This window comes from Saccostrea echinata, unplaced genomic scaffold, assembly GCF_033153115.1.
Source record: "Saccostrea echinata isolate AGI-Se365-2 ecotype Australia unplaced genomic scaffold, CSIRO_AGI_Sech_v1 ptg000054l, whole genome shotgun sequence".
Taxonomy (NCBI): Eukaryota; Metazoa; Mollusca; class Bivalvia; order Ostreida; family Ostreidae; genus Saccostrea; species Saccostrea echinata.
In genome coordinates this window covers 3,530,855-3,555,508 of record NW_026889803.1, presented here as the reverse complement: position 1 = coordinate 3,555,508, position 24,654 = coordinate 3,530,855, and the positions used below count along the sequence as shown (strand labels likewise).

Sequence of the window (24,654 nt, the reverse complement as noted above, 5' to 3'; positions counted from 1 at the left end):
TAGTGAATATAAAATATATATCAATGCGACTGTGTCAATATATTGTCTAAAAAAAATTGTTCAATATTCAATTACTGACGTACAACTATGATTGTAAAAATTTTTAATTTAGATTCAATTTGTATATCAACAGTTTTACCTAAATTTAACCTCTACCAAACAGAAAAAAAAGATCTAGTCAAATGTTTTTGTAGATGCAAAAATTAGAATATTATGGTTGCTTCTACAAAAAATGCCTGAATCTAGAATGCAGCATTTATTGTACATTGATGGACAAATCCAAAGCTATCATCATTATCAATTCAGCTACAAAACTGATATGTAAAGAACGTATTGATCAAGTAGAATTTGAAAGTAAACATTTGACTCAATTTACAAGGAATGATTTCCTATTTACTAGAAGATTCACTTAAAATAGATAATTAGTATTATGTTTGCTATCAAGTGAAAAGTTTACTTTTAAAGAAAATAAACGAAAACTATAAAATATCAAAATGTGAATGTGGAAGTAGACATTTATAATATTCCGGAGAGAGAGAGAGAGAGAGAGAGAGAGAGAGAGAGAGAGAGTTTGATGGACGTCACTTCTTACATGGTCAGTAACGTTTTTTTAAACTAAATCAGAGAAATTTTGGTTCAAGAAATATCCTTTTTCTTCTATTCATGTGTTTCAATTAATTACCTTTTTTTCTAAGATTACATACATGTATATAATCAATGATCATGCATAGAAACATCTATGCATGAAATTACATAAAACCGATATAACATGTTTCGCTTGAATTTCCCCTGCTTTTATTTGTGCATATATATCGACATGATTTCAACTTTACAGTAGGAGTCTCTCAATTAATCTATAAACAATATTTGAAACAATTGGCAACTGTTACAGATCTCCTTTATTACAATGCAGTCAAATTATGTCTTAGTCGTTGAAAACATGAGGGTAGGTAAAACTGTTTTTAAAAAATGCTGTTTTACTTTTTACGAATAGAATGGCTTACTTTGATATAATTTAACTTTTCATTTTATCGATATAATACTGCAATTAACCACACTGACAATGATATTAAATTAATCATGCAAATTAATGTCTTCCAACATCCAAAATAATTTCTGTGAATGGATCCTCCTTTATTGAACTAGACATGATATCTTTCAAAATGTACTCTACTGAGATAAAATGAATTCATTTTTTTTTCAATTTAGATTTCAATTCATTAGAAAATGAAAAATATGAGTTAGCAATATATTTTGAGATACACTATAAGGCGTTGAAAATATGGTTGGAAACCAGACTTCTTAGGATTTTTCATAGTTTTAAAAGAAGAATTTAAGACGATCTAGATCGAATAAGACTTTTCTTCATATTTTTTCATGACTATAAAAATTACAAAGAATCAAACTGAATATAAATTATAAAGTAAGTGGACGAAAAACTATTATGCTGACTAAATGGACAAAAGGAAAATACGGTTAATTAACTTGGCTGATATCTGTGAAAAATACATCCTGTTTGAAGAGTAGAATAGTTCGGTAGCCGGTTGGAAGAATAAAACTGGGTACTGCGTCTTAAACCAAAAAAAGGGTTATCAAATAATGTTCAAACTGTTTAAGCAGAATTAACTAAAATTAGAAATCACTTCTGAAAGTATTTACTGCGCTGATAAAAGTAAAAAAAAAGTACGTGCATTTAACTCATTGTATGGGGTCTTTACAATGTAATGTAGGAAATACGTTGTATCAATATTGTTTTGGAGATTGTCAAAGTGTTTACTGCAATAGTGTTATGAATATAGGAAAATAAAAACCAAAGACATAATAGGGATAGGCTGAAATGACCAATATTTCGTTCTTTCCAAGGAAAATATTTTCCCTCTTACCCATTCTTCATAAAATTCTCCGGATTAGTGAACTTGAACAGGTTTCAAGAGATTAAATTTAAATCGTGTTCATGATCACGTTGAAATATTGATCCAAATTTAAATAGGAGATTACGAAAAAATCTATGCCTCGCATTCTCTGCAACAATTGTGTTTTACTTCAAGTAATACGATTATTACAAAAGCTGGCTTTGGGAGACGAACTAATAAGGTCAGGGGAAAAGTGTACACTCTAGAACAGTCACATTTATATATATGAAGAGACTTTACAGATAATATGTGACAGAAAGAGACTTAGAAAAACAAAGAGAAAATTAGTAAAGAGTGAGATTTTTCAAAATGGCTTTTGGAAATTGCGCTCTGTTTTTCTTTTGGTCTTTAATAATTGTAGTGAATGGAGCGAATTTTCCGACCGGATGTTCATACCATGATGAAGTGGACTCAGTTCATCTTTACAAGTGTACGTTTGGTTCCGTCACTTTACCTCTAACATACAGTACGTTCAGCGACCCTCTACCACAATGGATTCAAATAACCAAAATCAACGGGAACATGAATGCAGGATCTTTTACTGGATTTGGATCCTATGACACGACAAAACTAAGCCACGACAAAAACCCAACACTTCAGCTCTTCTGCACTACAGGAGGTTCGTTAAATTTACAATCTACATCCTTCAACACTTTAGGATACATCCAAGAAGTCGAAATTTCAAATTGTAATGTCAATCTTCCCGCCAACGTCTTCTCGCCGTTTGGAACCCTGAACAGATTGACGATTAGCGGAGGGACCTTGACTCTGAATGCTGCTACATTTGAGGGACTGACAATAGCACCGATTGACAAGTATGCCGACGCCGCTGGAGAACTTACAATCAAAGATCTGACCCTCAGTGGAGGGTTCCCAGCCAACGTTTTTACACCCATAAATCAAACAAGATCCATCCGCGTTGAAAATGTTGGACTGACATCCATTGCTGAAACAGTGTTTTCGTCCAACACTGGTTTACACTCGCTCTCTTTGAAGGGCAACTCTATAGTCGATACTATCCCCACTACCTTCTTCAAAGGACTTGATGGTTTGGTAATTTTTGACCAGACCTCTTTCCAGTGGACATGTACGTGCGATAACGTGTGGTGGTGGCCGAAAGCAAGTTTGAAAAATATCACGATTCAAGGTGCTGCCATCTGCAGCGGCCCTGCTGACGTTGCTGGTGAGTAACTTTCTTTGTTAAAACAGAGATGTTTATTTATATTTCTTGTCTGTTGAAATCATATTCATAGCTACTTTTACATTAATAGAATCCTTTTTCCAGTACTAACAATCTTTTTAATGTCCATTTTAGGCACACTTGTTGGGAAGTATTATGATCAGAACTGCGTGACAAGTAGCGTATGTGGAGACACCATGGGTAAGATACTTTGAAGATTAGATTCGCTGATGACCAGTTGCTAGAAATCGCTGGCAAAACTGTAACCCAGCTTTAGAAAACATCATAGATGTTTTGATACCAAACAAATATTATTTGAAATACAGAATAAAGCATTGTCAGAATTAACTACTGCATGGTTCTTCTTTCAAGACATCTTCCAGTACATCTTTTATAGCGTACATTTCTTTCTCTTCCAGGTGTGGCTATCGGTTCCACTTGCCTCCCCTTAGGACATCTTGTCGGGTTCGGTCTTATATTTGTGATGCTAATTATATGTATTGTATCACTTGCTTGTATCTTACACATGAGGAAAAATGCTCTGGCTGGACCAGTCAAAAAGACGAGGAAGGGACCCCCACCACCAGGTGCCAAAAAGGGTGGGGGCGGCGGCGGGGGTGGTGAAAAGAAACAAAGAAGGGGGAGTGGATGGGTCTGAACTGACATTTATGTGATGCTTAAACTCCTGGAAAAATGAACTATTGAACAAAAGACTTCAACTGACCATAATGTAAATAAAATATTGATTGTACCACAAACCTCATGCTGTTTTGTATGAAATTGTCAGATGTCATACATTCTATGAAATCCACCCGGTTGCCTAAATTGTTATCACTGTTAAATGTACTCTTTAACATCCAGCCAAAACTTTATCAAATTGTTTTTCTTTGATTACTAGTATACATGTTTTTTGTTCAACTTTGTTTTTAAATTTTAATTCTTACAAACACAGAATTAATCAGATTGGAGCAGTTTTGAAGAACTTTTTTCCGCCATTCCAGTTACAATTCTATAAAGTATACAGTATATAAATATTGCGAATGTTTGCTTAACATTCACTCACTGTTTCTGTTCTATGAAGAAAAATCATACTTCTCTGATGCCCTTCGTTCGTATTCTGCCCTTCGGCAGTGGCTTCACCAATGGCAAGAAAGATAGCCTTAACTTGAACATCTGATTACTTGATTACCAAATTGCAGACTTTCTGTTCTTCGGAAGTTTTTCACGGACGAATGTCAAATCTTAGGAAGCTTACCTTTGTCCCATCACATCTCCGGAGAAAATTATTTCGGGGTCGGGACTTTTTACTACAATCTATCTACATTTGTCCATAATTTGACAAGTTATTGAAAATAGCTGGAGTCTTTCAAGGCAAACAGTTATAATTAGAGGATAGACAAATTTCTAAATAAAATTTTCTGAATACTAATAAACATTTCCTGGTAGGTAATGAGGCATAGACACTTGCATTACCATTTTGTTTACAAATTTGAATTTCTCTGTTAAAAAAACCCCAATAACTTCAATTTAATGAATTAAACTTACATGAAATTCTTTATATTCAGTATTAATCTGGCAACAAGTACCTGTGTTTGAGTTCCGTTATTGTTAATTCGGTGTGTTCGATTTGCCAACACTGCACACATCACTTACCACGAAAATTGACAACAATGATGTGTTGGTTCTGCTTTCTTATATTTCTGGATAAAATTTCAATTATTTTATTAATACCACAGATTCCCCACTGATAAATTGTAGTCGTGGCAGTACAAGGGTGCATGGCAATCTAACACTCGAGAATTTCGTAGTTTTGATAATTTTTTAGAGTTTAATACAAAATACAAGAGAAAATACAACTTTCTAATCGTGCTTTTTGAATTGATATTACTAACAATCAATTCAGTGTATATATATACTACTAGTTATTATCTACCAAAAGTAGAGAATGAAGAGTAATAAATTCAAGATTAACGCACACTTTGCTAAGATGTATGTTAGAGGAACATAGACATGCAGCTTTAAAGTTTATATCTTTCAGTTTTCGGTAGAATTTTCATAAATTGCATTTTGCAATATAGTATTTTTCATTATGATTCACAAAATTTTAAGACATTGAAGACATTTACGAGGTCTGTCCGGAAATCATTAAAAGATAAATTCATAAAAGTCACAAAAATTCTACCAAGAACAAATGATACAACTTATAACATTCTAGGAACCGAACAGGTACAAATTCTCTCCATTTTAACCCCATCCCCTTTTTACAATGCTGTGTGCTTTTGATATCCCAAAAAAACCCCTTAATATCTCTTACAGTTGGACGTGCGTCATTCGGACTGGTGACGTAAATTCGTCCGTAATAACTGGTGGTCCTTCAGTTCCTTTGCTTTCCATGGCCGTAGGAACCGGGGGCACAATAATTTTGCCGATATATAGATTACTATAGTAAACATAGATACTATATGCTTGTGCCCCCTCAATAAAAACGTCTGATGACCTTAAATCAACAAGAAACTAGAGGCCTGGACACTTTGTGTTTGTTTTAGAAGGTTCTTTGAATAGTTCTACTCAACTCATCACAAAAATTAATGTATTCCCGCTGCTCCGTCTTGACGTCAAAAACCATTTTAACGTCATAATCAGATCTCCTTAGACTAATGAAAAATCTTTTTCATATCTATATTTCTATTTAAAAAAAAATCTATCAAACTTACATAAAATAGAGTCAAGATAAAGATCAAAATATAATGTGTTTAATTTCATGAATTTTTGTATATTCTCTGGGTCAACCAGGACTTAGTGTGCAGAATTTTCAAAAATCCAACAATCGATTTCGAGGGTTGGCCGGGTACCTTGAGTGAGAATATGAGTTATTTTATTTCATTTCAAATTCTTACATCATTCTTCTTGCAATATCTATGTTATGCACTATATATTTCAAGGAATCTTTGCGGGTGAAGCAACTTTAAAAAAATAAATGAAGTACATGTCGTTATGTTTTCAGATTCATCAATTTTCAAAAAAGGAATAATTTCCATCTCAAATAATATCTCAATTCTAAATCATTCATTCTTATATATATATATATATATATATATATATATATATATATATATATATATATATATATATATATATATATATATATATATATATATATATATTAGGGATGTCAAATCGGTCAATTTTTGATAATCGGTTACTCGGACGTTTTTCCGATCGAGTACCCGGGTACTCGGTAAAAATATAGATACAAGTGCGTTAATTTTCTTGAGCCCTATTAAGCTATGTTAAACTCCAAAGCTGTTTTTATCACGTCTATAAATGTATATAAACATCGAGTCCAACGGGGATGATTTTTTGGTACTACATTTATTTATCAAATGAACACAAAAGACACAATTAATAGATCAAAAATTTAAAAAAAATTGTTTACAGTTCTTTTTGAGATCTGTTTCATCAACTCAAAAGGAAGACAATCTGTTACGCAGGTTTGTGATGATTAGACTAGCGAAAGAAAAGGAACGGACGTTGTTTGGATTGCTAGTCTAATATTATTTCATATGTTGGTTGTTTCCCCCGTATATACTAAACTAATTACGCAAACTGACTTTCAATATCTTTTGAATCTTTAATTATTTCTAAATAATTCTCAACCTTTGAAGTGGGTACCAGCATGTCCGATTTCGCTCCTGTATATTAACTTGAAAATTTTAAAATGATTTGAAGATAATAGACCATATTTAAACGATGTTCACTGAAAACAATCATTGAATCCATCCAAAAATTAAAGACCACAATAGCTGTGTAGCAGGTGATTGGTCACTAATTACTGTATACACACTGCCACAGGCGATAACGGGTGTTTTACAGGTGTAAATGACGACATGCTAATTACCGTATGCATATTAAAGTTATTTTTTGGGATAAGTTTTTGATAAAAATATGTACTTTGAAATAAGAAAAAATACACATCCGAGTAACCGAGTACCATTTTTAGTATTTGATACTCGGACGTTCGATCGAGTACCCGGTTAACCGGGTACTCGTTGACATCCCTAATATATATATATATATATATATATATATATATATATATATATATATATATATATATATATATATATATATATATATATATATACAAGATATGTATTCTTTAAAGTAAAGAAATTATTTTATGACATTTTATTTTCTTTTTTGAGTTATGTCTTAAAATTAACTTGAAGTTTTGCAATTTCAGATTTAAAAAAGAAATTGATGCGAAATTCTTTTGAATCGTCTCGATATACTTTCACACTTGATATAAATGCCCAGTTCCAAAACATAATCCCAAATTTCTTGTAAAAATATTGAGAGCAATTTAATCGTTTTACTTTGTGTTCGATCATGGAGATTATTGAACTTACATTTGAAGATTAGCCTAAAATGAAGTGAAATATTGGCACTGGTTTGTGCTCTCAGATTGAGGTTAAAGGGAACTTTACACGAAGAAAGAAAGCGCGGAAAGCAGACCAGCTAAAATGGCGGCTGGGAAGTGGTTCTGCCTTTTCCTAGGTTTCTTAACATTTACCATCACCCAAGGAAATCCCGGAACATGCTCGGAAAAAACGGGAAACTACGATAGCGTCCGTCCTGTTCGGTGTACACTTCCTGGAGGTGGAACACTGTCCAACACATTTTCTACGTTCTCATGGCAGAGACTGGAGATGATCGAGTACCAGACTGGTGTCCAATCGAGTCAGTTTTCGGGATTTTCTTCAGCCTCTACCGCCTCTTTTGATTCTTCCTATCCACATTCACTCACCATTATCTGTAAACCTGGGATTACCTCTTTCACTGTTGCTGCCAATGCATTTTCTCAGTTTCCCACTCTTCAGGTGTTAGAGTTTCAGGAGTGTCCGATCACGTCAATTCCTGCAAACGCCTTCCCCAATCACTTCTTGGATCATTTAATTTTCACTGGCGGGAAAATAGACTCTATTGATGCTAATGCTTTTAGTGGTCTTAACATAAGCAGACTCTCTATTCCTGGGGCTGTTGGTGGTATAACTATCAACAGTGCTCTCACCGCAGGCCTTCCAGAAACAGTATTCGATAGCCTTACGTCCATGGAATCTCTAGCCGTTAATGGCGCTAATTTGAACACCATCACTGTCGGCCACATTGGAAGTCTGGCTAACCTCAAATATTTGAGTCTAAAAGACAACCTGATTACTAACATAACTACCGGCATCTTTACCAATATGAAGAGTCTGTCTTATGTGGATCTAGCGAATAACAAGTTTACCTGTACGTGTAGCGATCTGTGGTTCCTCCAATACACAGCTGAGAACCACATCAATCTGCTGGGAGGGCCTCTGTGTGGAACCCCCGCCTCTCACGACAGTAAGTTATCAGTTGTCAGGAATGAAATGCTTTTATTTGTAAAGAGATCTGATATGTAAAGCAGTTATCAATTTTTTAATGTGTTTTCAGCAAAGAGGGTGACGGTGTACTACTCAGAGATCTGTGCTACTGAGGACGTGTGTGGTGATACAGTTGGTGAGTAATATGACGTATACATTATATATAAAAATATAGAATACACGAGTTCAAACAAGAGTCATTGAATACAAATTCTGATATTTTAATTGTCGAAAAAGATCAAAGGAAAATGATTTTCTCTGGACTATAAAGAAATGGTAGATCTATATATATTTTTGGCTTTTTAGGACTGGCTATGGGTAGTAGCTGTATGCCACTATACCAACTGATGAGCTTCATCTTGCTTTTAATCATCCTCGTCCTCTCCTGCTTGGCACTTGGCTGTATCTGTAAGACTCGGAAAGAACTCACAAGGGTACAGAGAAGAATGAAGAACAAACGGGCCAGCTCTTGGAATAGGGTACAGGAAGCTATGAAACAACGGAGCGGAGCAAAACAAAAACCTCCAGTCGGCAAAAACGGATGGATCTAAAACAAGAATGAATAAGATTATTCTTTTTTATTATCATTATGAACTCATGTGAATGTTGTATGATTAATCTAATATTTTCATGAATAAGCAATTGTTTCTTTTGGTTTTGATAACCGATTGTTAATCATATTTCTCGTGTTCGTTTTGTTGTTTGTTGTCACTAAAATGATCATGTTTTTCTGCTTTGCTTATTTTTTAATATAAATTGTTACAACTCATTTCAATTGTTATGAAATACAGGATTCTTGTATAAATCGTTTTCATGATGTATATTTGTCCTGTTAGATTTTTTACCCGATAATGTGAATGTGAACGCAGTAAATGAATGGACGAACGTTAATTCTTTAAGCCTGACGATAAAAACAGTGGTTAAGAAAAGCTACTACAACTATAAGACATCTAGAACAGATGCTAGAATAGGAAATTAGGAATGGTTCTCAAAGACTTTTTTCGGCGCTGGTAATTTAGATATCATTACAAATGTTTCATACGCTTTATTAAAGAAGTTACAGTAGACTTATTGGTAAATGATACAACAGAGTTAGTTGCCGATGAAAGAATTCATTAGAGATGATACATTTGACTTCTTAGGATGTGATGCAGTTCTTATAAAGTGATAAAAGTAAATCTTATACATCGACGTCTTGGGAGGTGATTCGATTGACTTCTTCCTTCTTGAGAAGTCAACAAATGATGAAGCATTGTTATTTGGAGAGGAACAGTAGATTATTATGAGATGATACATGCAGTAGAGTCCATAACAGATGATACATGTACATGAATTCATTAGATTTAGATATATCGAAAGATGACACAGAAGAGATATTACAGATTATAGAGTAGAGTTCATCTTGGGAAGAGATGCAATTGGCTTAATGGGAGATGATATAGTAGGCCTACTGGGAGATGATATAGAAGTGTTCAATACATGTGATAGAGTTCATTAGAGATGATACATTTGACTTTCTGAGAGCTAATTCGGATGACTAATTGGGAGTTGATAACGTCCAGTTCGTTATAGATGATGCAGTTAAATTTTTTGGAGGTCATAAGGTTTTCTTCCCATTCGAGAATTTTTCACTCATATAGAGACGTCACCATATACCGGTGAAGGGCTTCAAATTTTGACCTTTACTCGGCACTCAGGGCCATTGAGCAGTGAAGGATCTTTATCGTGCCAACGCCTGCCGTGACACGGGGCCTCGGTTTTTAAGGTCTCATCCGAAGGACCCGCAACTTTCACTTCAAAGTACCGAGCGCATGGCGAAGGAACAGTTGCTACCCATTTTTTATCGACTTAGGTCCGAGATTCGAACTCACGACCTCCCCATCACGGAGCGAGCGCTCTACCGACTGAGCTACCGTGAACGGTTTATTGGAGATGATAGAGTTCATAAAAGATAATACACCTAATTTCCTGAGGGGGGGGGGGGTTAAACAGTTCACTACTTGGGAGATGATTGAAATCATTAGAGATGATACATTAAACTTTCTGGGAGCCGATACAGTTTATCTAGAGAGATGATAAAATATGGGTTCAATAGAGATAATTTATTTGTCTTCTTTGGGGGTGATTTTAAAACTGATTGGGAAATGAACATGAATGCTTATAACAGATGATAAAGAAGAATTTATCAAAGATAATATACAATTTACTTTTTGGTGCTGATACAATAGATGTCATTTCAGATGACACATTTAACGTCTTGGAAGGTGGTACAGATGTTCGTTACAGATGGAGGATGAAGTAGAGTTGATGGAAGGGTTCACAACAGATGATAGAGTAATTAAGAAATATACAGATTTCTTAGAAGATACAGTGGTGATTAGATGCTTCTTTGAACAGCCTTTTCATTGGGTTGAATTGTTTATGTAAGAACTATAAAAGAATAATACAAATACAGTCCTTGCAAGTTTGAATTTTATATCGAGTGGCGAGGACGTCCCATTTCAAGAAGCATGATAGGTTTTGAGAATTCCTGACATTTTTTTTTTAAATTTAATTTGATAAGAGGAAAAAGTACCAGGATCCCTGTTTTATATATTCGGCCATTTATTTTCATAGGTCTTTGTTTCTCGGGCTGCATCTACCATCATGAGTGGGTACATGTATAGCAAACGGATACTGTAAAACATGCACATGGCACATAAATTTTGCATTACGACTCATAAATTTTGAATTCGGTTTCCTGTAATTTCGCATTTTGAGGCATAAATTTCGGGTCAGTTTTCGGAAGTGTTTGCGATACTTAGCCATACAACAAAATTTTTGCATATAAACACGATCGTTGTTTTATAGCTTTTGCTTGATGCAAATCTTTGTTACAAATACATGTTTATCAGTGTATATAGTAGCAAAAGTATATATTAATATACCGGCATTACATACTACTAGTAAATAAGTACCGTTCATCAGTTTTAAACTAAGCTATTTTGTTTTGCAGTTGTGATTTTCTTTTAAGTGAAATTGATAATGATATATTACCATCCCTAAATTAATTTCATTCTCTGGTGTGCTAATCATTGATTTCGCATTTAGAACTAGATTATCTCTAATTTTTTGTTTAAATCCCCTGTGTAATCCAAAAAGCAATCTAATCACGACTGACCTACTCAGTCCAGAGTCTCAATAATCTCTTATGAAAATGCATAATCCTTTATACTTCTTGAGAAAGTTCATATATGCTTGCGTTTTTAATAGCTTAAATTAAGTAGGTTATGGATTAGGTTTGGTCTTAGGCCATGCGTTTAATTAACAATGTGAAGGACAACTTTTATACCATGTAGGAAACAGCTAGCACAAATAAAACATGTCCGTCAAAATGGCGGACAAACTTTTGATAGCTGTTTGTATATCGTTATTTCCTTGGGTAAGGGCGAACCCCACAGGCTGTGTGGCGAAGCCCGGAAACCTGGATTCCACCATACCGACTCAGTGTACCTATGGGTCATTCTCAACGCCTTTGTCTCATTCTTCCTTTACAACCCTGTCATGGCAGAGACTGGAGTTTGTGGAATATCAGAGCTCATTTCAATCCAGTCAGTTTACAGGATTTTCAAGTGCTTCAACTTCCGGATTTAGTCCTAAATTTCCTCATACAATAACTATCAAATGCAAATCAGGAATTTCTACCTTTTCTTTCGGTGCCAATGCGTTTTCGCAGTTTCCAAACGCACAAGAAGTAGCTATTATAAACTGTCCCATCACATCCTTCCCAGCCTCCGTATTTAACGGATTGACCTTGAGTAAGCTGACCATTCAAGGCGGGAAAATAACCTCAATAAACGCGGGAACGTTCACAGGACTGACAATCTCCAAAATGAACATCACGGCAGAGGAGAGTGGAATCATCATAAGGGATTGTCCAATCACAGGTACCCTACCCGACGGCCTGTTTGGGTCGCTACCATCTTTGGAATACCTTATCATGGAGAGAACCAGTCTAGATTATATTGCACCAACCACATTCACCAACTTGACTAGTCTTCACTATCTTAGCTTGGCTAATAACGACTTGACAAATATTACTTCGGGAATCTTCGATGAGCTACGAGCACTCACTGAGGTTAATATGGAGGGAAACAATTGGGCATGTTCTTGTGACAATCTCTGGTTCCTAGATTACAGCATTCAACAGAATCTCAGGCTTAGTGGTGGCCCACTTTGTGACACACCTACAGAATATAATTGTAAGAAACTTCAATATTTCTGTTTACTTGTGATAAATGATATGCAATATTTTCATTCCTTTGCAGTTTTCTAGAACATTTTATGTTATTTAGATAAGAAGGCAACAAAGTACTGGAATGAAGTCTGTCCAAAGTCCAACGCTTGTGAACCCAATTTAGGTAAGGCAATGCTAAAAGCCTTCATTTATTTCAAAATCAACTTCTATGTCTATATCAACGAAGCGTCCTCTTATTTTTATTTTTCCACAACCATATGTTAGCAAGAATGATGTGTCAACTAAAAATCATTACTTAGACATTCAAAAAGGTTATAATTTATATTTTATCCAGGTGTCGTTATGGGTTCAGCTACATGCATTCTGATGGTGGACTTGATATGCTATGGTATTGTAGTCATCACAATCGTCATATCTACCATCGCCCTGATAATCATCTGCAAGGTTCGCAAGGACTTAAAAGATGTCCAAAATAGGCTGAAAAACAAGAGGGCCACTTCATGGGGACGGGTGCAGGAGATGATGAAAAAGAAGGAAGCAGGCGGAGGAGGGGCTTCACAGAAACCCCCGTTCCCAACGAAAACTGGATGGGAATAAGATTAAGGGTCTAACGAGCTCTGACATATCTTCCACGTTTTAAGTATCTTGCCTTTGTTTTGTATTTATCCGTGGTTATGTATGTCAAAATCTTTCCAAGTTCTAAACGTTAAGAATAGCATTAATACTAGGCGTTTCATTTTGTGAGAGCTACCTAAACGTTCATTAGGTATCTATTGTAGAGTAATGTATATACACGTCTTTTTTTCAGATGCCATTTTTTGATATATGGTATGATGTTATGATATTGATACTTTCATGGAAACTTTTATATGTATGATGCTGGTTAAATTATTTAATTATTTTGTTACATTGATTTTTACCTTTGTGCACTAGTTCACTTATGTTAATAATGTTAATGTATTATACTCAATAAAATCATTGAAAATATGTTATATTGATAATTTCTTAGTAATACTTGTCGGAAGATGGAGGTGGGCGTTCCTATTTCTTTTCCATACTAGTATGTTCAATGACATTTAGGAGATAAAAAAATATTTCATTGATTTTTTTTTGTTTCTCTCATTCAATAACGGAACAAGTTCAAATATTCATAAATGGAATTTCATCAACACCAGTCAATGTTCAAAGGGAACTTTTTGATTGGTCTGATCCTGCTTTGTAAGCCTAGATTTAAAAAAAAAATATGTCAGTATATATTATCTTCCTGAAACATGCCTAAAAGCTTTACCAGATTAACTTCGAAATGGGAGTTTATTAAAATTACCAGAAATCTTCCTTATTATCAGTGATTTAAACTATATGAGGTCTGCAAAAAAAATTTCTATTGTGCTCAAAAATCATTAAATACGCAGACCCGAAACCCAAAATTGAAGTAAAGAAAACTATGGCCCAACCACTACCTTACCGGGTCAATTGAAATACTTATGTTTTCAATATAAGATTATCCACATGTCATAATGAGGTATTTGTTTCCAATTATAGCTTAAACTCTTGAGTGCTGATCGTAATGAGGCTTAGGAGTTAAATGTATGTCAGGCTACTGGGTCGCTGTTTGCTTTTGTTTTCTTGCTTTCATGGAGATTCAGACTATAAAGAACGTAGAAGACCTCACACCTTAAATGTCCTTTCTGAGCACAAACCTGTAATCCACTTATAATTCAAAGGGATTTAGGACCTGTTCCATAGTCAGAAAAACTGAATACAAACAATAAAATGTTTCCTCTGAAGAATTTTTATTGTCTTTGTTTTTTAAAGGTGTGTCTTGCTGAAAATAGTGGACACATCGCAATACTTTGAGCATATTCCAACATTTTAAAACTTTGAAGAACTGGACACTCAGTATGTGTGTTTTGAAGTTTCTACTAAAAAATGGAAATGTAAAAAATGTTTAGATTTCTTTAATTTCTGCTTGTATTCTTAACATCTATCAATTGTGTTCCCCTTCTTTTTCAGAGGAAGCCATGCAAGTATTTTGTACTTGGGTTTAATTTATGAATTTTTAATTTAAGAAATATTCAAGCCGCAATGCATATTAATTTTACAATTATACTGTGCCAACAATTTCTGTAATCGTTGGAATAAACAGGTTAAATGTCTTTCTTATTTTTCAATCTTCTTAGTCTTTATCCGTGAAAACCGTGTTCCATATTTAAGAATTTAAATCAATAAGAATTATAAACTTTTGAGTGTGATCTACCTTTGCAGTGTTTAATGATTTCACGGATCACTGGATACAAGAACATTTCAAGTTAATATTGAAAGACCTTTCTGGGCAAATTCACGGCCATTTTCATTCCACTGGATTTTGGAGATAAAAATATCTTCAATGTAATTTCTGAAAGACAGAGGAAAAAACTGGACAATTATGTCTCTAATTTCTGTCCTCGTGGTCTTAGCTGTGTGTTCGAGGGTGTACGGTAATCCACAGGGTTGTAGTTACGACTCCTCACAGCTCCTACACACATGTAACGCCAGAGCTTGGTCCCTCCCTTTGGCCTTCGGAACATTCTCGCCCCAGCCCCAGAGGATTTTGTTGAGGGAAGTTGATGGAGAGCTCCCAAACGGTACCCCGACCGGACCTACGTTTTCGGGATTTTCCTCCATCAGTACTGCGAGTTTTGATTCCAATTATGCCCCGGAACTGATCATTAGATGCACCTCTAACGGACAACTTATCATCACTCAAGCTGCCTTTGCGGACATGGGTTGGGTAGAGGAGCTGACGATTGAAGATTGCGATATTTTATCACTTCCTGTTCAAGTATTTTCAAATTTTGGGAATTTGAACCGATTTGCGATTATTGGAGGATCAATCGACGCTATGGTTGGAGACAGCTTTACAGGGATGAATGTTGAAAAAATGACCACGGTACCGGACCCCCGGGGAGAATTTGTTATTAAGAACAGTCGCCTAGTTTCAGGAGGATTTGCTTTTGGTGCCCTTTTTTCACAATCAAATGTAACTAGTGTTATAATCGAAAATGCCAACCTAAAATCTATTCAAACAGATATGTTCTACGCTCTTCAGAAGATGACATATCTTTCTTTGAGCAATAACCCCTTCACATATCTCCCAACGGACTTGTTCAAAGGCATCAACTCCCTAACGACTGTTGAACTATACGGCATCCCCTGGGCATGCACTTGCACCAATATCTGGCCCCCATCCTGGCTAGAGAGCAACAACATAACCATGAACGGAGACGCCGTCTGTGGATCTCCTACAGCATATGAAAGTAAGATTTTTGATCATCATAACCTGTACTTTGGGTTATTTCCATCAATCAAAGACACAGGAAGTGCTATAATCTATACTATATTCTTTTATTCCAGATGTAAAAATGTCCTTATATGATAAAGAACAGTGCCCACAACCAGATGCATGTGAAAAAGCTGGTCAAACAGGTATTGTCCTCAATTTCCCAGAACATATTATGCATATAAACAAACAATCTCCCAAAATTACTGTAAATAATGGTAATCAACTTCTATTCACTTGATAAGACAATTAATTATACTGTTATGAAGAGAATCGAAATATGCGATATTTTACGAATGTTCCGACACGTGTTTACCGCTATTTTGATTCTTTTTCCAGGATTTGTTGTGGGTAGCATATGTATGACGATTTTGGATATCGTGAATTACGCTCTGTTGTTCGCCACGTTCGTCCTATCCCTTGTGGCGTTGGGGTTGGTCATCCACACCAAGCGACAAGTAGGTAGTGCCAAGGACTCTAAACAGAAAGGCAAACCTAACGCCAAAGGTTCAGGGCTCAGGCGCTCTAGTACCAGCTGGAATAAGGTCGACGATGCTCAGAATGTTCCGACCTAGATTAAAGAATATTTTCAATTTGACTCACTAAGTTTTTTATCTTTCCCATATCGTGGATGGTTTGGATGACTGTTTGGCGTCTTTGGCTCGCTGTAGATCATTTCTCTTTCATTATGAAAGAATATTTTGTATTTTGTATGGCGTCTGAATTGTTGTGATTAACACACAGAGGTTTTGTAAATAGCTGCACTGGTATTTAATTTGGTTGATAATTTACATAAAGCGAAAAATAAAAGTATTCCTTTTGTGCCAAACAACAATGTGAATGGTCATTATTTTATTTCTAACTTTTGGTGTTGTTTATAAGTAAAATTTCTATATATCTAATTATCGTCTGTGATATTTTCTTATCATACATCATTAAATTGATAAAAAAAAAATCTGTGTTTCTATGTTTTTCCCCGAATCGTCAAGGTACTACAATGCATATATACAGTTCAGTACATATGTAGGTACCCATGGAAATGTTATTAGGAAACCACTGATTTTGTTTTCATATTAGAATACCTTCTTTTTTTAAGTTGCAATGTGAAATGATTTAGCAAAATTAATTACAGAAATTTGGCTTTCACCATGCATTCAGTTTTGTCATCTTGAAGGAAGAATTAATGTGACTTAATATCAATGATTAAAACTGTTCTTAAACAATCTATTTAATCCTATTCAATTCAAAAAGACTGAAATTTTAATCAACATAGAGAAACTGAAATTAAAAAAAAATATATGTGAGGCATTAAATATTGAAATGTATTTCACTGCTCATTTTATCAGTGGATGCTCTTTCGTCTTATCCGTGTGTCCTTTATCATACATTCGTTGACGAATATTGAATATACTTCTTCTATTCAATTTAGTCCTTCCTCTATTAATATTTAAGATAAGTCTTACCTATTTTTTGATAGGTGGAACTTCTACTTCTTGAAACCAACCTAGCCATGCAGGAGCCTATGTTTCACCTTCTGGGAGGCTGAAATATCCCATCATGAAATTTCTTATCTTCTACGCCACGTCCCCATCAGTGTACTAGAATTAAATTCATACACTGTCTTCAAGTGCCAATATATAAATTGCAATTAGTGTATATTATTTATTTTGCAATTTTCTAGACGTGTGTTAGTCGTCCAGTATAAATTATGTAAAGGTGCAACCTTGTTTAATATATAAATATAATCTACATAGAAATACTGGCGCTTCGGTTTAACAAATGATGTTAGCTGAGAATCTTACACGAAATAGTTGAGATATCATAATCTTCGCATCAATAAAATGAATTTTAAACACAAATAGTACATGTACTTTGAAAGTTCAAATAAATTGAAAACTTCAGTCTTCAAACATGTGTACAAAAGGTGGTACTACACTTTCAATAGTCATAGTAATGCCTTTTTAAAAAGACTGAAAAACGCCTTTTTTACGCGTTATTACACCTTTTTGCTTTATTAAGCTTCTCCTCCCCCGTAGTTTGATTCTAATAGGTGAACTCTTAAAGGAGCTATCTTCACTTGCAATTTGTAGTTTTCATAGATCTTGAATCTTAACTTATTATGGTGTACTGATAAGGGGAGACAACAAGGATCTGAGGAGACTGTCGGAGAAGGCGAAGTGCGATAAGGCGAGGACGAGGGAACAACATTTATTGAATGTGATGGTGATGCTCATTTCGTTTCCTCGCAATTTTGCTTTCTTGCGTTCTCCTTCCTGATATTTAATCAAAGTGTTCTCATTCTAGGGGCAAGGGTTCAGGTTGCCTTCGTCAGAATCCGATAAAATATCTTAAAAACAATGTAAAATTTTAATTTTTTTCACATCGGATCAAAATTTCTATTTGTAGTATCTTTTCTTTTGACCATGTTATCTTGAAATCAGTATCATTTAACGAGAATATAGTATCTTAAATTTTTCTATAGTGTTTATTTATTTTTATAATATTTATATTAAAAGGTTACCTGCAGTTGCGTTCTATTTTTTTTGATATGCCGAAGATCACGGTAAAATAAAACAAAAAATGAAATCTACGCAAAACTAACGGAGGCATTAGGGAAGCATCCTATTTCCCGCCTGAGTGATTCAGTTTTCGGACCTTGACCGGTGTGACGCCAATACTGAAGTAAATGTTTCGACCATTTAGAATGCTTTAAGAAAACATTGGATTTACGATGAAGTTTGATTTTGAAGTTTAATTTTTTAGTGTTTTTTTTATGGTAGCTTTTTGAATATTCACCTCTTTCTCTCGAATTTTTAAAATAGTGTCTTGAATTTTCGAGTTGCTATCTTAATTTCAAGCTGTTATTTTAATTTTCTATGAAAAGATGCTGAATTCTAAAACAGTATTTCGTGGCCACGAAAAAAAAAACATTCGTGGGAACGAAATAAAAATTCGATGCCAAGTTTTTTTGTTTTTTTTTTTTCTAGAGTATACTTTGTGTTGTAAAGTAAATATGAAATGGGTTCAGCACTCTTGAATTCTACCCAGGCAAAAAAATAAATAAATAAATAAATAAATAAATAAATAAATAAAAAAAAAGAAGAAGAAGAAGAAAAAGAAAAGATTTTGGTTGATATAAATATACACTGACCTGATAAAAAATCTAAAACTCATACTAGACCTTTTAATATTAGCTTTTTATCCATTGTGAACAAACAAGTTTTGTACTAAACAAAATCATTATAAACATTCTTAGATTAGTATTTAATCAATAAATATTTAAAAAGACTAGAACTTTGTAACCTATCAATAAATCATCTGCATCAAAGTCACATGATGTATCTATCATAATACATGTACTATAAAACTTCATCAATAATGTTCAAACTATAATAGCTTATACTTAACGCGCAAACATAATAATGAAACAAAAACATTAATTTTATAATGTGCATTTGTCATTTGAATCAATTATCAATATAGTGTAACTGCTGCCTGTAGCTAACAATTTTTTGCAATATAAATATATATGTAGCTAGTCACACACTAACAATATGGTCAAAGAGAGATAACTCCATTACCTGTACTAGTATTTAAACTACAACTTCCTTTTATCCCATGTTTACCCCTTTATCCCGTGGATATGACTCATTGGATATTTTTTTCATAACCCACAGTTAAGTGCAGTTGTGACGTCACAATGGTTTTTGCGTTAGCATGATGAAGTAAAATAAAGTGGAGTCCAATATAAAACAGTGTAAAACATTGGTTGTGAAGTATTAAACATGAGATAAAAAGAATCTCCCATGATTTGTAGTTGGATATGACTTTTATCCAACTCGTTGTGTGTTTTTTATCCCCTCGCCAAGGCTCGGGGATAAAAAACACATAACTTGTTGGATAAAAATTAAAAATGGAAAGATGTTGCTTTTTACACTTGCAAAAATTTTGTATGAAGACCCACTCTACATAAAAAATTAAGTTAACTAACTTAAATTTTCACCCTGATCTTAAAAAATTCTCTTTCTAAATCTTTTTTGCCGTCACATTTTGTCTTTCTCAATGCTGTTCAATACAAGTGTTGAAGCGTATAGTAGAGGAGCGAAAATACAAACTACGAAACTGTCTAATTTTAATTAGATTGAACACTCTCTATAGAATTTGAAATAAAAGATCTCAGAAAATTGACAACAATGAGGTAAATTTGTATATTTCATGGAACAATTGTGTCACATCACATGAGTAACCTCATGTGAAAATTGGATGACAAATATTTGTATCAAATATTTCATCTCCGATAGACTCACTGTAGAATTACAACATTGTATTTTAAGGTTGCACCACTTGGTCATACCATTACTTACGAAAACAACGACAATTTATTCAAAGAAAGCAACGAGTGGAGATCTTCCTGAGAAAAAAATTAGTCTACAGAATTTCTTGGATTCAACAAGTGAAAAACAAGAAAATCTTTAAAGGAATATTCATTTAATTCATTAGTAGGGTTTTGAGATTAAATGCAAAATCAACACTATATTCTATCCATTTCTCGCATCAGTTCTCTTATACATCTTCTGAAGAAATGTCATTTATAAATTCATAGAAGTCCCCCTCTGCGTTCATGTTTTTTATCTGTCAGTCAAGATCACAGGTTCCTGAGTAACATGACTATATATGTATAATTTCGCGTTATAACGCGAAAGTTTCGCGTTTATTTGCGAAAGTTAAGCGTTTATTCGCGAAAGTTACACGTTATAACGCGAAAGTTACGCGTTATAACGCGAAAGTTACGCGTTTATTCGCGAAAGTTTCGCGTTATAACGCGAAAAATAGATTTTTTTTACCTACGAAAATGAGCTCAATGGGTTTTCGTAATATCTCTATGTTTTCCCAAATAAGTTATGTTTTACATATACGGATTTGGAGGGGGGGGGGGTCGGTGGGAGGGGGGTCCGGACCACCCCCTGAAATTTGTAGTTATTTAATGTATATACTAAACCAATTTAAAGTGACCTTGAACCCCGCCCTAGAAAACGCGGATCCGTGTTAAGTGGATATGAAAAGTCATAAATATGAAGCATAAGATATCAACCCCCCCCCCCCCCCCGGCCGAAATAGGTTTTTCACGTTCAGGAAAGGAGTTTACGTTTTTGTTTTTTTTTTTCTTGTCAAGAAAATCCTGGGTTGGATTTTTTTTACTGGGGTGGACCCCTCCTGGAAAAAATTCCTGGATCCGCGCCTGGTTTTATGAAAATTCACATAAATATCAATATAAATATGAAAATTTATTCAAATATGTGTGGCGGTTGGCAGTAAGCAGTGAGCAGTTGGCAGTAAGTAGTGAGCAGTTGGCAGTAAGCAGTTGGCTGTTGTATATGGAATTCCATAAAAATTTGGAATTTTCATTTCTTTTTAAAATATGTTTGTCTAGCATATTCATTGTAGCTGTGACTTGTTTTTTGAATATATTATCCATAGGTTCGAAAATATTCGCAAATATTGTGTTTCATTTTCATAGATAATTTTTTAGTAAAAAAATTAAAATGTCCAGATTGCTTTTGTTTACATATTTTATTAGATATTCATTTTCTGCATTTATCAATAGCAAATTTTAAACTCTAAAGCATCTTATTTGCAAATGAAATCTTTTTTTTTTCATTTTCTATGAAAAATTGAGGAAAAAATCATAAAATAATTGAGAGCTAATATCGGCCTTTTAATGCTGAAACCATAGTTTAAAGGGGATGTCTTAAAGATCTATGAAAAAAAAATGGTGTGGCATTCCTTCTTAAATTCTTCCTTCAGACTTAGAATTAAATGCCTACTTCAAGTGTTTTACAATTTATAAACTTTATCTCTTTAATGTTATGTACAGTACATGTAGATTGAGGAGGGTTCCTATGCGCGACAGAGGCAACTTTGGTACGATTTTTTAAGCCCACAATTTGCTTGACTTTCTTTCTTTCTTTTTTTTTTTGGATTGAATGGCTCTATTACTTAAGCGAATGATTTTAATTTTCCCAGAAGCTTTGCTAGGACCTGTAATAAGGTGAGCATTTACTCAAATTACGTTGATAGCCCAACGGTTAATCATTTCAAACTGTCCATTCAAAACGTAGAAATCTATGGTTAGCAGAGTAGAACCATGCAACAAGTAAAAATTACACATAGTTTTATTAAGAGTACGTATTTGAACAAACACCAAACGAACGTTTATATGCAATAAGAAAAAATGAAATGCCGGGTAATCCGTAGAACAACGAGTGAGTCATGATGCAAGTGCATTTTGGTTGACATTGAAAGCAACGACACGATGTCTGAACAAGATAAAAATTATGAAAATATAGTAAACTGAAAGCTTACAAGGGAAAAGGATAGTGAATGTCAAACCCTTATTACATACTAGACCAAATAAAGGATATTTATAGACTCCTCTCTGCATGTGGATAATTTAGGGCATTAGCCGCACATCTATGTTTCATAACGGTATAACAAATAATATCCAACTTAGATTTCAAGCTGACATATGTTCCTTGCATGTTAATAAGCATATATAAATATTGTTTTCCAAGCATATAAAATTAAATGCGCAAACATATAACGCAATGAGCAAATTGTGAACAGGGAAGCAGTATTTTCTGTTGTTTGAAGTTATCGCCCTTATAATTTTGAAATACATTCATTTTTTTGCAAAAATAAACAAATTTGCCAAATTCAATTTTAAGTAAAAAGATCAAGAATTAACATTTTATAATTTCTTTTCTACTAACAGTAAGAATTTTGTCTTTATTCTGGAATAAGTATTTTTTCCATTAATTTTATTGTAAATAACTTTGAAACATCTACGTATTATGCATATATATTAGTTTTTTTTTTCACGTTTTTGTTAATATAAATGAGTCAGACGGTCAAAAAAAATAAAGAGAGAGAGAGATAATGGGGAGAGAGAAGAGTTGGGAAAGAGAGAGAGAATGGGGAGAAAGAGAGAGTGGGGAGAAGGAGGGAGTGGGAGGAGAGTGGGAGAGAGAGAGAGAGAGAGGGTGGGGGAGAGAGTAGAGTGGAAAGAGAGAGTGGGGAGAGAGAAGCATAGAAAATGATATTACCGTGTATAGACTTGTGTTAAACATTTCTTTGTAAAAAGCCTCATTTTGTGAAGGCTTTGTTGACACTAGCAAACAACAAAAGACACTGGTAAAGGTTTTGAGCAAATCACGTTTTGTGCCCCTGATATCGAAAGTCAGAGGCATATTGATGCAGTCCTGTGTGATATTTTTAAGATTTATATATTTCACAATTACCTATATTTTTATGAGAAGAAGTTTAAGACTTCATTCATAGAAATTAAAAGATAATTATGAGATCAAATTTTCTTAACAATCGCTATGTTTAAAACTAATTGGGAAGAGTTTTAAAACGTTAATCTTTCTAATAACTTATGAAGAAGAAAGAAGACTTTATTTTGATTTTTTTTGCACATTTAGATAATTAAAACTGCGGAAACTGAAAATTTTTAAGATACTATTATTAAGGTATTCCATCCCTAATAGCAAAAGATTCAATGAAATTGAATACATATCAGATGTGTATGTGTTGAATACGCAGTATATTTAGACATAATTCCCATTTATTAAAATAAGCATGGAAGGGTGGGATCTATCCTAATTTATGATCTTGAATTTTGGTAAGAGTTATCTGTTTTTAATTAATAAAAAAAATTATCTTAAAAACTTACCTGGTAAAAAAACCGTTTTCAATTGTCATTCTATTTCTAATCTTTAATGTATCTTTCTACCACAATATTTATTGATATTATTATTTGAATTTTAAAAAAATTTCTTGTCCTCGTAGACTTCAAAGCAATTTTTGTTAATTAATTACTGCTTAGTAAATTACATTTTTGAAACTTTCTCTCGGTAAATCCGTTTGTTCTATAAAATGCTTTAAATTAATATCAAAGTATTATGTACATGATGAACATTTAAGGATAGAGAATTTGGTCCTATTAGGGATGGAAAACCTTAAATGTGATAAAAGAAATCAAAGAAAGCGCGTATTTATGTAAAGTATAGTAATACCTTTTAATTTTATTATTTAAACTTGAAAGCTTTTAAAAATGAACACTGTGATTTTAATTACCCCTATGTATTTGCCTAACAAAAAATTTCATTACAAATCCATATTTTATCAAAAAATGACAGAGGGTCATTATTCTACGGTGTCATTTTTCTACAATCCACATGGAGAAAAATGACCTAAAGGCCATAATTTCTACGAAAACGTGGGTCATTTTTCTACGTACCAGCTCAAAAGTCCATTAAACAATACAAAATAGGAGCAGAGCAAACACGGAACTCCAAAACATCAGAGGTGGGATCAGGTGCCATGGACGAGTGAGCATCCCCTGCCGACCGGTCACACCCGCCGTGTGCTCCTTGTCATGATCGGGAAATAACGGAAAAATCCGTCGACAATTCAGTGTGTAATTAATGGCCTAACAATAAGTATGAAAAACGTCAGTCAGCATTTGACTCAATGATAAATTGTATTTGCTGACAAAGTCATTGTATCGACCATAGAACTTACGAAATGATGACTTT

The 24,654-nt window shown here is 34.0% G+C and overlaps 4 protein-coding genes across 4 annotated transcripts; all 4 read left to right on the top strand.

Moving 5' to 3' along the window:
• Positions 1-2,222: 2,222 nt before the first annotated feature.
• LOC133171974 (SLIT and NTRK-like protein 5) lies at positions 2,223-3,751 on the top strand. The gene is made up of 3 exons (XM_061306767.1): positions 2,223-3,096; positions 3,229-3,294; positions 3,513-3,751. Exons 1-3 carry the CDS (start codon positions 2,223-2,225, stop codon positions 3,749-3,751), a joined length of 1,179 nt encoding a protein of 392 aa, XP_061162751.1.
• A 3,829-nt stretch (positions 3,752-7,580) lies between these two features.
• LOC133172193 (slit homolog 1 protein-like) lies at positions 7,581-9,052 on the top strand. Its single transcript, XM_061307040.1, has 3 exons — positions 7,581-8,481; positions 8,572-8,637; positions 8,808-9,052. The coding sequence occupies exons 1-3, from the start codon at positions 7,617-7,619 to the stop codon at positions 9,050-9,052; spliced, it is 1,176 nt and encodes a 391-aa protein (XP_061163024.1). The 5' UTR covers positions 7,581-7,616.
• A 2,806-nt stretch (positions 9,053-11,858) lies between these two features.
• On the top strand, positions 11,859-13,335 carry LOC133171960 (SLIT and NTRK-like protein 2). The gene is made up of 3 exons (XM_061306757.1): positions 11,859-12,742; positions 12,836-12,901; positions 13,073-13,335. Exons 1-3 carry the CDS (start codon positions 11,863-11,865, stop codon positions 13,333-13,335), a joined length of 1,209 nt encoding a protein of 402 aa, XP_061162741.1. The 5' UTR covers positions 11,859-11,862.
• Positions 13,336-15,163: 1,828 nt separating this feature from the next.
• Positions 15,164-16,632, top strand: LOC133172295 (leucine-rich repeat-containing protein 4C-like). The gene is made up of 3 exons (XM_061307156.1): positions 15,164-16,034; positions 16,132-16,203; positions 16,397-16,632. The coding sequence occupies exons 1-3, from the start codon at positions 15,164-15,166 to the stop codon at positions 16,630-16,632; spliced, it is 1,179 nt and encodes a 392-aa protein (XP_061163140.1).
• The last annotated feature ends 8,022 nt before the right edge of the window (positions 16,633-24,654 follow it).